The sequence below is a fragment of the Rhinolophus sinicus genome, chromosome 17 (genome assembly GCF_057876585.1).
Source record: "Rhinolophus sinicus isolate RSI-liver-muscle chromosome 17, RSI-T2T, whole genome shotgun sequence".
NCBI lineage: Eukaryota > Metazoa > Chordata > Mammalia > Chiroptera > Rhinolophidae > Rhinolophus > Rhinolophus sinicus.
This window is the reverse complement of record NC_142517.1, coordinates 26140648-26157708: the sequence shown is the minus strand read 5'-3', so window position 1 is coordinate 26157708 and position 17061 is coordinate 26140648. Positions and strand designations below refer to the sequence as shown.

At 35.9% G+C, this 17061-nt stretch overlaps 1 protein-coding gene and 1 non-coding gene across 3 annotated transcripts in view; both read right to left on the bottom strand.

The window, feature by feature from the left end:
* Positions 1-17061, bottom strand: part of GMPS (guanosine monophosphate synthase) — a 58209-nt gene that overhangs the window by 32488 nt on the left and 8660 nt on the right. Inside the window, exons 1-4 of one of the 2 annotated variants that reach the window (XM_088794456.1) lie at positions 15143-15208; positions 8351-8532; positions 4536-4650; positions 841-938 (exon numbers count right to left, since the gene is read on the bottom strand). In XM_088794456.1, coding sequence (XP_088650582.1) covers positions 841-938; positions 4536-4650; positions 8351-8532; positions 15143-15193 — 446 coding nt within the window. In that variant the 5' untranslated portion in view covers positions 15194-15208. Of the gene's footprint in view, positions 1-840; positions 939-4535; positions 4651-8350; positions 8533-15142; positions 15209-17061 lie in introns of those variants that run through there. The other variant, XM_088794457.1, reaches the window with a different exon arrangement.
* LOC141568031 (U6 spliceosomal RNA) lies at positions 16726-16832 on the bottom strand. The gene has a single exon (XR_012491047.2). It is a non-coding gene; the product is annotated as a U6 spliceosomal RNA (small nuclear RNA).

Here is a 17061-nt window from a genome sequence, read left to right as displayed (position 1 = left end):
TACAGATTTAATGCAGTTAGATGAAAATGTGGTTTTAAAATAAAAATGAACTTCAGGTCAAAAAGAAGCAAGTAAGTAACTAATAGTCCATCAAAATGGGCTTTACCCAAAAGAGAAAAACCCCAAAAAGGAAGCAAGTGACTAAAACAAGTTTTCTGGTCTTTCAGAAAACTGAATGAAAACTCAGTGACTTTTTTTTTTTTTTAAGTAAAGCAGAAGATAAATAATTCTAGGAAACTAGTGAACAGCTCATTCATCATTTTATATAGATTAAAGCTATAGCACCTAATCTATTATCACGTAGCAATAAAATCAATTAATACATTCGCCATATTAAAAACCTAATACACCAGGTACAGTTATGCTCAATGCAGAGAAAGTGAGAAGGAGGGAAACACAACACATGTTAAGTCATGAGTCCAATAAATAGGTAGCTTGCTAAATCCCCAGCAAGAATGTGGTAGGGAAAGATATACAAATGCATCTGGTAGATGCAGGACAGTTTAAAACTGTATCCATTTATCACATCAAATGTTTAGAATCACATTCTACCAAAGAGTACAAAGGGAAAACTACAAACGCTGGCATCACAATATGCAATCCCAAATAGGTGTCCAAGACCGCAGAGGTGCTTTTAAATTATGTCATAAGTTAGTATCACCACCACCCTCTGCTGTCTTGACACTCAACCGGAAGACAAATACTGTAATTACACCTTTGGCCACTACTGTGGCCTTAACTTTATCTGAGAATTACAGAATCTCCAATTTTGAAGCATACAATCCAAACTTTAAATTAGTTAATCTACCATTCTTAGTAATCTAAAAATATCTACAATACCTGAATAATGAGCATGTATTATCCACACTAATACTGAAGACTCCATCTTCTCGAACACTTTTTTTGTGCACAGTACCTCCAAATACTTTATTCATCATCTGTTCAAAGAGAAAATAAATTGATGTTAATATAAATCAAAAGAAAATCACCCATTTTCTTATGCCAATTTAATTTTTATTCCTTATTTTCAGGATATGTTACGTTTGTGCCCACAAAAAAAGGAAGTTTGAAAAATGTGGATAACTTGGTATTGTTATATATAATTGCACAATTATTAAGAGACGTAGTTATAAAACAAAACTAGATTAGAAATTTGATCTGAGGTTAATGTCTGTTAAACACTGGCAGATTTTCCATTTAGTGTACTTTAATTCATCTATTAAAAATAGAGATTTAATACTTTCACCTGAGTACAATTTAAAAGCACTGTAAAAGGTAATATGAACTTTAAAAAAAGCTAGAGTAGTCAACAAGAGCTATGATATTAAAATTAGACAGGTATAAATTCCTCCAAGCTATTCAATCTCTGGTCCCAAAGGAAGTCTGAAAGCCAACAGAAGGCTGTGCCATGGAGATGGATGGGATAAGCATTCTCTGGTCTTTCAATTAAACTCATTTGTTCCAATCCCAAATACCTACATACTCTTATTTCAAATGGTCTCTTCATTCTGACCCTCCTTTTGTCAATCAACCTTCTATTCTTATTTACATTTACATATGCCCAAACCCCCAACACCAAATAAATGCCAGATTTTTAAAAAGATTAAATCTGCATTGATATAATCAGTACAATTCATCTTGATGTGTCTGTTCCACAAGTGTCATAAGATATCTGGCATAGTAACACATGATGCAGGCTGACCCAGACACCAACAGAAAAGCAAGAAGCTAAATAAACGTTCATTCATATAATGCACAGTGGCATATTATTTAGAACCATCACCAAATGCTGCCCTCTACAATTTTCCTGAGACATTCACAGCAAACCTTCCTGAATAAAGGTTTCAGTTAAGTCCAGCAGGAAAGAAACTTGCTAACCCTTATCTAAGCCAGTACAGGCATACCTCGTTTTATTACGCTCCACCGCTCCACTTAACTGCACTTCACAGATGTTGCCTTTTTTTTTTTAAACAAACTGAAGGCAAGACCCTCCACCAGCAAAAAGGTTACAATTCGCTTTACTGTAGTGGTCTAGAACCAAACTTAAAGCATCTCCGAGGTATGCCTATACAGATGTTAGCTACTAAAATATAAATGATTGTGTTATCCATGATTAAATTCTTCAATGGCTCTTTAGCATATCCAGCAGGGATTGGTCATTTTTTCCTGTAAAGGGTCAGAAAGTATTTTAGCCTTTGCAGGCCCTTCTGTCTCTGTAGTAACTATTCAACTCTTGTCACTGTAGCACAAAAGCATCCGTAGATAATACTTAAATGGATGTGGCTGTGTTCCAATAAAACTTTATTTATGAACACAGAAATCTGAATTTCATTTAATTTTCACATATCACAAAATATAATTAAAAAAAAAATTTTTCCAACCATTTCAAAATACAAAAACCATTCTTAGCTTGCAGGTCGTTAAAAAACAGGCAGTGGGAGAGATGTGGCAAGAGGCCACAGTTTCCTGACCCTTTGTCTATAGGATAAAGTCCAAGTCCCTTACATTGAACAAAGACTTTTCATTGAATGGCCACTGTCTATTTAACTTCACCTCTCATCTTCCCCTTCATTCTCTACTCTAGTCGTTCAAGCTAGCATGATTACCAAAATAGACCATGTCCTCAACCCCCATGTCTTCAGGTCTCTTCAGAGTCCCGGGGGCCTAACATGCATGTGACCCAGAGCAGTCATTCAAATTTGCTGAATGAAATTTGCTTCTATAATCAATGAACCTTGTGCACCTGTTCCTCCCCTAATTTGCAGTTCTTAGAGGACAGCTGAATGATCAAGGTAACCAAAGCTGTTGGAAACCTACAGAATTTAAAAGTCCATATAAAGCTTAAGTCTTTTTAGAAAACCAATGGCTTGCAGTAAAGTTTCAAGCTGTCCCCTGTTCATAAGGCTTTCATAGTTATTTTTAGTTCTTTACTATGCTACTTAAGGTTGAAAGTGCAAGGAGGTGAACCATTAGCTGTGTGTCTGTGGAAGGAGGGGATAACCTTCTGTATAATAAAACAATTTCCTTATTAAATTTTTGTTTTAATATTCTATTTTGGCTTAAGGAAATGGTTTTCAGTATGGATTCCTGATCACCTCCAAGTCCTAAATGCCTCAAAGAAAGCCATGTAGTTCTCCAGGTCTACCACCCTAACCATATCAGCCCCTCCTACCTGTCATATATGCCAAAGTTTTACAGTAAGGTTTAGATTTGGGAGGAAGTCAGAGAAAGAAATTCTGCTAATAAAAAGAATTTGAGAAAACCTTGTGGGAGTGTATAAAGAAACCAAATGCTTGTAATAAAGATGTTCTTAGAACATTTAAAAAAAAAAAAAGACCATATGAAATGATAAAGAATGAAAAGTCACAGTCTAGAAGGTATCTGCAATATAGCTAATTGACAAAAGTTTACTATCCAGTATAAATGCAATTTTTAAAAAAAGACAAGTCAATTGAAAAAATGGGCAAAAATCATGAACAAGGTTTTATAAAAAAGCAGATACTAATAGCAAACAAACACACAAATCTTACAATAATAAGGAAAATGAACATTAAGACTACAATGTGATCCTTTTGACACCTCTTCAGATAGGAAAATACAAAAGAAAAAAACATTTCACCATGTCAAGGCTTGGCAGGGATACAGAGTGGAGGAATTTTTATAGAACGTGAACTGGGAAGAAATATCATTACCCAGTGAATCTGAGACTCAGCATTTCAATTTATGGTTACCCTAGAGAAAAGTTTGTATATGTACAAGACAAAAAAAAGACAAATACAAAAATATTTATGGCAGTTTTGCAGTAGCAAAAACTGGGAAAAGACCAGCAATACTAACCAGTGGAACGTACAATTAATTTGTGCTATATTAGAACACTAAATTCAATAGTAAAAATGAGGCCGGCCTGGTGGCGGCTCAGACGGTTGGAGCTCCATGCTCCTAACTCCGAAGGCTGCCGGTTCGATTCCCACATGGGCCAGTGGGCTCTCAACCACGAGGTTGCCGGTTCGACTCCCACAAGGGATGGTGGGCTGCGCCCCCTACAACTAGCAACGGCAACTGGACCTGAAGCTGAGCTGCGCCTGCCACGACTAAGACTGAAAGGACAACAACTTGAAGCTGAACGGCACCCTCCACAATAAGATTGAAAGGACAACAACAACTTGACTTGGGAAAAAAAAGTCCTGGAAGTACACACTGTTTCCCAATAAAGTCCTGTTCCCCTTCCCAAAAAACAAAACAAAAACAAACAAACAAAAAAAACAACAGTAAAAATGAATAACTTCAATGAATCTCAAAACCAAAGTCGAAAATAGTACACGAAGTAGGATTTTAATTATATAAAGGTGGGTGGCCAAAACTAAGTCAGGTCAGTTCTACTATACTAGTGTAGCAATTCATAAAGAGTTGCAATATGCAAATGATCTCATACAACTAAATATCCTAAATACTCTCAAGACAGAAAATACTAATAGAATAGGAGTTACAAACAGAATAAAATGAAGTTAACTCTGAAGGCAAATTCACAGATGTACCTGCATGCCGTAGCAAATTCCAAGCACAGGCTTGCCAATAGTGAATATTGCTGGGTCAAACCAGGGAGCATCTTCTGCATACACAGAATTAGGTCCTCCAGAGATGATAATAGCACTGTAGATTTAAGGAAGAAGAGTCAGTGAAGAGTCTCTCACTGCTGATTTTGAAACAAAGTCTACAGATTCAGAGATTTATGATTTCAGTATATTGTAGGATATCCAGATTCTATAACAGCTAATTAAAATCATCTCACACAGCTTAATTATATTTATGCTACTTTATTGTAATGTGTAGAAGTCTATCAATTCAACCTTCACTTGTTAATAAGCACAAACTTCCAAATATATAAATACCAATGTTTCTAGCTATGAAGCTTAGCATGAATTTGTTTTTATTGTTTCCTCACCAATGGAGGAAGTAAATGAAAATGCTAAAGGGAGATGGAAAACACATCGGTCTTTCTGGGAGGCAAGGAGTAAAAAGGCAAGGCAGGGCACAAAAGGACAACTGAAGGTATTCCAAAGGCCCTTAATGACTCAGAATAAATACTCTACAACAGATGGCAGAGTGTGAAGAATTACCTAGCTTTGCCTGTTTTAAAACCTGTCCAAAATTCCCAACAGTTTTACCTGAGACCCAGAAAAGGGAGCCGACATCACTTTTGCCCCACATGCCCTGTTCCCAGAACACAAATCGATATTATAACATGGCTACAATTTACAGAGCATTCTGTGGGTTAACTTGGGAGTCCAGCTGTTAGTATAAAGGAAGCTGCAAAATGAGGCCTACGTTCCTCACCTGGCCACCGATACATCAAATTTGGCCTCAGCATTCATTCAAAAAAAATTAGGACATCTTAATATTATTATGAATTTACAGAAACATTCAGATGTCAGGATTTTCTTTAGGAAAAAAGGGAAAAAATCTGGCCACACTGGACCTTTACTGTCGCATGGCTACAAATAACTGGAACCACAGAGACGTGCTTGCACCATCACACTACCCTCTCTCCAGTGTGCTGCACGCCCACCTACATAACACAGGCGCACTGGAGCCCTATCCTCAATTTAAGATACCCTTGGCCTCATCTTAGGTTTCAGCTGCAGGAATCCTGATTTAGCCATAGTTCTAAAGGAAAATGTATTTCAAGTCTAACCAAAATCTACTTACAAACAAATCTGGATTACAATTCACTTTATAATTAGCAGCTCTCCACCATTTAAAAACATATAAACATATAAATGCTAGGCTTATAATACATCCAGAAGAATAACATAACAAAGATCAAATTCATAAAAATTACTTGCCAAGCTAGGGCATTTAAAAAATATATAATAATGGAGTAGCCAGTTAGCTCAGTTAGTTGGAGTGTGGCGCTAATGACACCAAGGTTGCTGGTTCAATCCCTGCATGGGCCACTATGAGTTGCGCCCTCCTTAAAAAAAAAAAAAAAATATATATATATATATATATATATATATATATATACATATATATATACACACACACACATATACTTATATATACATATGTGTATATGTATATATATATTTTTAACCTAGCTCCCTAAAATTGCACATATGTACGTGTACATATATATGTGTATATATATGTATATGTGTATGTATATATATGTATATGTGTATGTATGTGTATATATATATATATATATATATATATATATATATATATACACACCGTGTTTCCCTGAAAATAAGACCTAGCCAGACAATTAGGTCTAATGAATCTTTTGGAGTAAAAATTAATGTACAACCCAGTCTTATTTTACTGTAAGACCAGGTATAATATACTATAATAAATACAATATAATATACCTGCTCTTATATTAATTTTTGCTCCAAAAGATGCATTAGAGCTGATTGTCTGGCTAGGTCTTATTTTCAGGGAAACATGGTATTTTTGGGGAAACAAAGTATGTGTGTACACACATACACACACACACACACAAATAAAATAATCATTTAAGTGATCTCAAAAGCTTCACTCTTTGAACTTTGTATTGGAAACATGAATTATGATATATGTTTGCTAGCCTACCTTATGCAAAAAGAAACTGAAGACAACGTAAACAGGTGATAAATGTAACATCTTTAAGATAATTCTAAAGGGATGTGGGGTTACTCCTAAGGGGAGATACGCAATCTAGCTGCCTAAAATTGCAAATGCTAAAATTCTGTAACACATAATAATCACAACCTCTAGAATTTCAGTATGTTTTATATAATTTTATAAAGGATAATAATCACCATGGGACTGCCTAGCACCCCTCATTAATCTGACAAACAACTCAAGGCTCTAAGATTCTTAATACTTGAAAAGGCAATGGTCTTAGTCAGGGATAAAACTCAAGCAGTACTTAAACCAATTATGAAAATTCTTATCTCAGTAAGTCTTGAGAAGAGCTAATCACTCATTTTCAGTCTTCTATTTCTATCCTGCTATTATTTTGAAACTAACTTGCAAGTCAAAGCCTAATAAACTATAAGGCATTCCAGATACATATTTTATGTTATCAGGCAGATCAAGGTTCTAAAACCAGGGAGAGGTTAAGATGTCTCTCATGTCATAAAACTAACATTTATTCGAGAAAAAGAGTGCTCAAATAGGTATCTCGGCAGGAAGGACTAACGTACTAAAAGCCACGATGCTCCAGTTCCCATTGTCCTACACAGGCACAAGCAGGATCTAGGAACTATTTAGGATCCGGTGATGAGAAAAACAAGTAGGCTTTTATTGCCAAGTATCTGTCGACCCTACACTAAAACAATTATCTCGATTAGTTTGCTGGGAATTTTTTGTTGGTTTGTTTTGGATAAGGGGAATGAAGAACCTTGGATGTGACAGAGACCCATTCAGATTTCTCACAAAGTTTTTTGATTGCCCGAAAACTGGTTCTCACTCTCACTGGCAAATGAAGACAGGTGAATTAGATAAACTCAAGAGTCCTGTCTTACTCTAAAATTCGACAGTTTAAAAAGATAGCTGTTTTAATCTGTATCGTAAGACTAGGACAGAGTTAAATCTGCATTTTGACTTCCAATTCACTTTCAGAAACAAGAATCACAGGATCTTGTATACATGTCTATGAAGTCTTTAAAAGTTAATTTTTTCCATTAGAAAACTAGTTATTAATGTTTTTAAGAAAAACAATATGTTTTGCAAGAAACATAGCGTTAACATTTAAGAGCCAAATGAGGATACAAACTGCAGTTGCTTACTTCGGAATAAGAAAGAACAGTAATTCCATGAGAAAAGGCATAGCATTAACCAGAAATAGTTGTTAAAGGAAGAAACTATATGTAAGGCGGCTGTCCTTTTGACTATTCTAAGAGTAAAGCTGTGGAATTAGCCCCATATTAGACTTGAGAAATTTTATTTTAGAAATTCTTTCTTGGGATAGGAAGCAAGAGACTCACTGTACACAGAATTCTCATTTAGGTACTCTAGTCACTATATATATTCATTTGATCAAATGTTCTTGGATCAAATGAATGAATAACCATAATACTCATAGTCATATCTAAGTCTGACCCAGAAATTCCATGAAACACAAAATGTTCAAATGATAAGTTCTTACAACTGTGCAATTAAAATTAAGGTAATATTTTTAACTGGAAAACTTAAATTTTTCCTTTAATCAGAACCATGGGAAATTTCTTGTAAAACCACTCTGTTGTCTTATATTCACACACACACACACACAAAAAAAGCAGTGCCCAAAGCAAATTTAACAACGAAATATCCCACAATCTAAGCTCAATCTCCTCAGAAAAACCCAAAGTGAAAAGTCTACCGGAATCCATGCTCTTTGATAGCAAATGCTGGTGTTTCCAAGGGGAAGATTTCAGACTGCACAAACAGTTCCCTCACTCTTCGGTCTATGACTTTCCCGTACTGAGCACCGGCATCCAGAATGACAACAGCTCCTTCATAGTGGTGGCAGCCGTCTTTAAGGTCTCCTCCAGCATTCTCCAGCTGCAAATATTAATACAAATATCTTAATTATCAAAATTAGAGCTATTTTAAAAAAACAGCTGTCACACTGTCAGCTCCAAAAACACAAAGAAACAAAAACTGTTAAATTAGGGCTTTCTGAGTTGCCAAACTCAAAACACTTGTTTTAAAGGGGAGATTTTTTTGTCCATATCCATATACTGGCATACATAAACAAACACTTTAATAAAAGCTACCATGCATTGACTACATGATACAGTCACTTTATGTATAATGCATCTCATGTTCTTTAATAATATGGTAAGCATGCAACCCAGCTGTGCCAAAATACAGTCCTGCTTTATGCGTTATACTGTCATTATTATTAACAGTGCCTCCTTCAAACCTCAAAAGCATCCCATTTGGACAATAAATTACATGGTTACCCATCAAACACTTACAGCATTGCAAGGAGGGAGATACTGATGAGAAACTGTAAAGTTTGCTGCCACGGTAGGAGCTTGATCAAATTCACTTTATTAGGATTCCGCATATTAACTGAGGAAAATGATATACATGCATCTCACCCATAACACCAAAAATTTTTAAAGGTTTTGTAATCCTATTTCTGTCAAGTATACACCGGTGACAGTTTTCTGAAAAGCAATTCAGCAAAACGTAAAATTTTTAACTATTTGTGCTGAAATATTTACCTGGTACTGGCTTCAAAATAATGCAAGAGTAGGTGAATGAATAAAACATTGAATAAAACAACATTGTTTTTGTACTAAAATCATTCAAGTTGGGTGAGAGGTACACTCTGTTCATTTTAGTCTAGTCTTTATGCTGCTTTGGATACTTAAGAAAACCTTTCAAAATTTGTATGTACCCTGAAAATCCTTGAAGGAAGCATATACCGTATGGTCCCATTTTAAAATATTTTGTGTAAAACTGCAGTGTTTCTGTGCATGTATAAAAACTACAGTATGGACATATATACACCAAAATATTAACAGAGGTTGTATTTGACGGCTGGAACTACAGGTGATCTTAAGTTTTTGTTTCTTTATGCTCTTCAGTATGTTGTAAATGTTTACAATAAACATATTTTTGGAGTTTTCCCCCCTCCAGTTGTAAACTCTGCATGTAAAAAAGCTTAATTCAGTCCTTCAGACACTTGTGTAACCCTTTCCAACCCTCCTCCCTTTGCATTTGTGTGAAAAAATAAAAGTAGACCTCACAAACACTTCTGCTGCAGTAATAAAAAAAGCAACAGTCACAACCACTACAGAGGAGGATTTGCAAGAGGGACCAACCACAGGCCAGAAAGAATTACTCAGATCACAAATACGAAGATTTTAATCATATGAATATTGAACAATGTAGAAAATCAAATCACAGAAAGAAGCAGTTTGTAGAATATATTAGTGCAAGAAATACTAAAACTTTCTCCTTTTAGACCTTTGCCCTCAGTCTTAAGGTACACACACACTCCCCCTTCAAGGAATATATCTAAAATCCCTTAATCTTAATCTACTTTTTTCCTAAAGAATACTTAAAGTATTTTTGAAAGATCACTATGTCATTGTGTATATTTCTCAGATTCAGTCCCATTATCACCTTCACAATTTTTACCAAACCCAAGTACAACCTGTTTTTTTAATATTATAGGCAGAGTTCTCACTTTACATGATTCTGATATGCACGAATTTCAGTTACCATGGTTTATACCAAGGCTTAGTTAAGACCAGTCCCCAACATGGCTCAAAATTCAGTTACCACATATTAACTGTGAGTACATGAAGTACAAACTTCGATGCCAGTTCTTCAGTGCACAAATCATCACGTAAATAACTTCAGTTACCACATATTAACTGTGAGTACATGAAGTACAAACTTCGATGCCAATTCTTCAGTCCACAAATCATCACATAAGTAACAGATGAGGATCATGATTAGTGGCCAATCATGTCACTTCTTTCAAAGTATGTTGTCGACTGGTTATTGCACAACAGACAAGAGTGCAGTGCTGCCTCACAGTGATAAATCCACAGGACATTTTGCACATATGGATAATCCAAACAAGCAACTTACCAACAAAGAGGAAGGTGCAGCAAAGAAATTAAAAGTGATACGCTGGAAATGAAATTCGATTCCAGTGTAAGTGAAGTTACAGAAGAAAGAGCCGACTGTGGCAAGATTAACACTGCTATGGGGGGCGGGCAGGTGGCTCAGGTGGTTACAGTGCGAGCTCTGGGCAACGGGGCTGCCAGTTCAATTCCCACATGGGTCGGTGAGCTGTGCCCTCCAACTAGAATGAAGTCAATGAGCTGCCGCTGAGCTCCAGGGTGGCCAGATAGCTCAGTTGGTTGGAGCGCGTCCTCTCAACCACAAGGGATGGCGGGCTGCGCCCCCTGCAACTAGCAACAGCAACTGGACCTGGAGCTGAGCTGCGCCCTCCACAACTAAGACTGAAAGGACAACAACTTGAAGCTGAACGGCACCCTCCACAGCTAAGACTGAAAGGACAACAACTTGAAGCTGAACGGCACCCTCCACAACTAAGACTGAAAGGACAACAACTTGACTTAGAAAAGTCCCGTAAGTACACACTGTTCCCCAATAAAGTCCTGTTTCCCTTCCCCCCCACAAAAAAAAGAAAACAAAACAAAACAAAAAAACCCACTGCTGTGGTTTGAACGCCTCTAGATGTACAACCAGAGGAACTTAGCAAAGGAGAACTTATCAACATCAGTGAGGAAAGTCACAATGAGAAGGCTGTCCAGAGGAAGTAATTCCAGAAAAATATTTCAAATTAAAGAAACTATTGGAGATATTTCATGACATTCAAAGTGCAAAGGATAAAACGTTGAAAGTCATCAAGGCATAGAAAAGATAAGAAGGGAAGCACTGTTTAAACTACTCTTGATAAGTTTTTTACAAAGAAATAAAACAAGTTTCAATGCTTCTAATGTTTTAAGTTATAGTATACTAAATAGTGGTTTTACTATTTTTATTTCTCTATACTTTTATAATTAACTGTAAGAGTTAATGTTTTAACAAAAAATTTTAAAGGTCATGAAACCATCATAATTTTCCCATTGATTAAAATTAGTTTGTATAGCTTCAGCTTACATGATCATTTTTATGGTTGTTTTACTATTGTGAAGACTGGTCTGTATTTCTTTAAATTTTTACTTAAATAAATGTATTTTAAAAGAAAATTTTATACTGTTCTCTTAGCAATTTTTTAAAATGTTCAATCACATTATACCACGTTATTGAGAAAACAATGAATCCTTGCCTCACTTCTTTCTACCTCAGCTATCAACTTGCCTATTCGGCACAAAGCTTCAACAACTCAGAGGAAAGCAAAAAGGCCACCAATAATAAAAGCAAAAGTTCTTTTCCCTCAAAACGTTGAATCTACCTACTCCTACTTCGCATAGAGTTGTAAAGTTTAATAATTAGACTTTAAAACCTTAGGCAGATTAGAAAAAGTACCCTAGTGAGAAAAGATGCTATTAGTCACATCAATAGTAGAGACAAATGAAATTCAACATCACAGGACAGAAAAATCTATTCTACTAATAAAATCTATTAAAAAGTAAAGACAAAAACCTAAAGGTTTAAGGCTAACATCCATCTCAACTGACCTGAAGTCATCATAATAAAGTAAATGATGTTCATAGATATCTTTTAAGCTATCAAGACAACAATATTAAGGGAAAGGCTAAACCGTATTCAGCACCCTATTTAAGAATAAGACAAAGGAATCGGGCAGATTCTGGGAAGATGGAGACAGTGTCATTTTTGGATCTTCCTGAATCCCCACACGTATCACTGAACAACCAACCAGACAGCAAAACCAAAAACCCAAGACATTTACCAAATAACTAAATGACAAGTTATCCCCCAAAGAAAGTCAAAATACTAGCTGGTGGGAACAAACTACCACAGTCACAAACCCCGGTATTATCGCATCTGTGTAGGAAGCAATCTGGACTCATTAGGAACTTGAGAACAGGAGAATTCCAAAACTGCCAATGGGTACTAGCTACAGAGTGCAGGGCCAACTGGAGAACAGCAGCTGCTCGGGGAGGATGGCTGCCTACGTCAGTGGTGCACAGATGGCAAGGGACTTGAGGTAAGACCTGAGGGTAGAAGGGGTTTAATCCCTATCAACCTTCAAAGCTAACAGGCCAGGGCTCCCTTCCAGGACAGGGCTCCCAAGGAGGAACAAGTTCTGGGAGCAGAATCAAAATTAAGTAGGACAAAGGAGAAGGAAAACAGAAGAGCCAGACTACAGAGGGGGAGGGGAAGTATCAGAACCAGGAATCCTCAGAAAACAAGCTGCCCTAACGCTGACAGAAGTGGGAGGGCTATAAAATTATACATTATATGAACAAAGATTCCTTCTTAAAATTCAGGAAAATTAAATTCACATAGAAGAGAAACAAAAAGTACAGAAGTTAAAAATGAGGGAACGAGGAATAGAGTAACATCTCTACAAGAGAGCAAGACAGAAAGGCGTATTCAGCAGATCAAAACCGGAATGCACTACTTCTAAAGGAGCTAAAAGATATTAAGAAAATTATACAAGGCATGAAAGAATACGCATCAAAGTTAGACTTTGAACCCAGAATATCCAATCCCAAGACTACTCTTAACAAAATTATTGGGCTTTAAAGAAAAAAACCTTTGAATATTTTGGATAAAAAGTACATATGACTTATAATTCACTCAACTACCTATTTTTGGAAACCCACCTTCGAAGTTATTTTATTTTTTAATATTTTGGTACTAAAAAGGTGTATGCTTTATTACTTTAGAAAGTTTGCTTATGTAAGTGAAATGCTCTGATAATGCCTGAGAAAAGTACTATTATACGATATAAACGATTTTGGAAATTGAATTTCATCATTAAACAATTTTGCAAATTGAATTTCATCATATTAAACTTATTCAAGTAGTTCCCTCTTATAAAGACCTTTCACATTAGAAGCCTTCAATTGTCAAAATATAATTAAAATTTTTAGGGTTAAAAGAGACTTTTAAAACACCCCCACACACACACACACACACACACACACACATTTTAGTGATAGGAGATACTCAACTACCCAAAATAACCCTTTCATTACCAAAAGGCTACCACGGGATGTTTGACCATATTTACTTATCTAATCTCACCACACCTATAACTCTGGAAAAACAGTACCTTTTCTTCACAAAATTATTCAACACCTCAGGTACATTAGAAATGTCAACTTCACAGGTTTTTTGTAAGAGACCATCTGACGTACAACACTGAATGAAATTTGAGCCTATAACTACAGTTAAATCAAAGAGTTAAGATTCTCTAGTTCTAGTCCTTATCATAAGCTTGGTCTACCCTTCTCTTTTTTTCATTTTGAAAAATTTTAAATCTACAGAAAAGCTGAAAGTGTCATACAACAAACACCGTCTTCCACCCAAATTCAACAATTAGTAATATTTTTGCCACATTTGCTTATTCTCATCTATATATACTTTTCCCCTCCCCAACTACTGGAAAGTAAATTATAGGTATTTCATTCCCCCCCAATCTTTTCAGCATGCACCTCCTACAAACAGGAACATTCTCCTACCTAATCACAATTCATTACTACGCTCAAGAAACTTAACACTGATAATATCTACAAGCAAATTCCCCAAAATGTTACATATAATGTCCTTGATGGCTTTTTTAAAAATTCCAGAACCATCGTCTCCTTTACAACTATTTACCTCTTCACCTTTTTATGGTCTTTCATGACATTGACTTTTTTTTAAAGTTCAGACCACCTTTTTATAGAATGTCCCAGGACCAGGATTTGTTTGTTGCCTCATGATTAGATTCCAGACAAACATTTTTTTGCAACAATTTTACACTGGTGATGTTATCATATCTCCTCCTGATGTGATCCAATGACAAGGACAAATGTTAATTTCTTCCACCACAGGTAATACTGACTGGTCATTTGGTTAACATGTCTGTGCTTAAAAGAAAAAAATCTGATTCTAGTCCTCTCCCTGCTTAAAACCCTACAGTGATTTCCCCGTATAATAAAGTTCAGTAAAGTCCAAGCCCAATAATGTCCAAGCCCTTACGAGGCCTAAACTGTTCTTTAAATCCTCCAGGGTCCCACAGAGTGGTACACTGTCCTCTCTGGCTGAAAAATCCCAGCACGGATGCATCAATCTCAAACACGCCAACTGAAAGAAGACAGTCATCTCTGACACCACACTGCATTCTAAATGTTCCATCAGCTCAGTAACACAACAGTCACCATGGTCATAGTTACGTACAGTTTGACATAAAATCCCTTAAGGGAAAGAGATTCCCAGTCTCTCAGGAAATTTCCCTTAGAGCAGAAAGATGATCCAAGGGTTCAGGGAAAGAAATAAAGGTGAACCTGGGTGAAAGTCACCTAAAATAGACATGTTGGAGCTTTATGTGACTCACCATCTGTCATTCCTCTACGTATTCTATGAGCAGTTGAATAAGATGCCTGGAGAGTGCAGTGGCTTGTTTTTCCTAGTGGTATGATCAGACAAATGCAACCCCTTCACATTTCAGTCAGCAAACATTTAAAAACCATTTGAAGAAGGACTGTGTTCTGGTTATTACCTGAAAAACTTCCATTGACATCTTCTGGTAAGACCACGGAAGTGCTAGCATCAAAACTTGCAGAATGAGCTGTCAATGGCCTGGAAAAAAATCCCAGAAGTAACTGAGCCCTCTCAAGAAATGCTGAATTACCAAACTTCTTGATGGCAAAGATGTATGGAAAAGCAAGACCCGGACAGCTCAAGTCAAAAGGTAATTTAGAAAAGTAAGACTGGACATGAAGAAGGTTGAGAAATATCAAAACTAATTTATTTCATATAGATACATAGATATCCTTTATCTGTGAATAAGTGGTATATGATTATAAAAACTGTCTCTAAATAATTCTCTTACAATACATATATATGTAATTCAGGTGCAATAATTGAATACAGGTGACAGTTATGCAGTTGTTCATGTTATGTAACAAATGTATAAAATGCCTTTAGTAAATGGTGTTATACCTGAGAAAAATCTGTAAGTCGTGACACCCCCCTCCCCGCAATAATACACAATACTGGATATACATTTAGTTGTATAAGCAATGCTTACCAATCATCCACTGTTTCATGCTGCCTAAATTATGATCACTGATTTTTGTTCTATTTGTCTTATTTCAATACACTCGTAGATACTAAACATCGCAAACAAAAATTTTGATCACTCAATTCCTCGGAGTTCATTTTTCTCTACCTCCTTCAATCTAAACATGCACACTAGGGGTTTCTACTGGAATTCCTTCCATGAATTACTATGTTTTTTTTCAGTTGTTCAATAGGTTTGGGAAATACAAGTCCCTGGTGACATACAGTGTTTTCTTAGCCTTTTACTGCTCTTGGTTAATGACTTCATACATTGAGAAAACTTCCCTGAGATTTCAAGCTCCCGTGTTTCCCCGAAAATAAGACCTAGCTGGACCATCAGCTCTAATGCATCATTTGGAACAAAAATTTATATAAGACCCAGTTTATATTACACTATATTATAATATTATACGTATTATATACTATTACATTACATTACATTAAAGACCTGGTCTTGTATTATAGTAAAATAAGACCAGTCTTATATTAATTTTGCTCCAAAGGATGCATTAGAGCTGATGGTCCGGCTAGGTCTTATTTCAGGGAAACACGGTAGTAGGTGGGAATTCCTCACTCCTACTTTGTTTGCACATATTATAGGGGACCAATCCACCAGCATCTCCACATTGTTTCTAATTTCTTTTTCCTCCTTTACTGAATCAATCTATACTTATTAGAACTTTACTTTCTTTTTTGAAGACGACATCAAGTGTGCACATGTGTATAGTTTAACATGAAAAAGGACCAGTTTCTTTGTAAAGAAGAAAACAAAGAAATAAAAACAGATTGATCCCCCAACTTCATGACCTCTCTTCAACTCCTGTCTCCATACTATCAGTATACAATAGGTGACCTCAAGATGACATTCTTCAGGCACAGATGAAAGATCATCAAAGAGCTCTCTATTCCTCAATATACCACAGAGTTTGTCAACAGACTCAATTTTGCCTCATAATCACTACTCTGAAAATACTTTAAAGTAATTTTAGCTTAGGAGACCTATATTTTTTTCTTTCTTTTTCAAATATGCAATACTTCACAAATTTGCATGTCATCCTTGCACAAGGGCCACGCTAATCTTCCCCGTAGCATTCCAATGTTAGTACACGGGCTGCCAAAGCGATCACTATACCGTTTTTTTCTTGTAAAGTTTAAGCAGTAGAATGTAACAATTTCACATGTATTTAGTACATGGTCCATTTTTCAAGATGCTATTATTATACTTCACAAAACCAGTCGCCTTTCAACAAGTGCCCTTTCTACTGTAACAGCAACTACACTTTGTTGCAAATAATAATGAACTAATAAAACTTGAAAAAACTATTAACAAAATTAGTAAAACTAATGGAAAGGCAT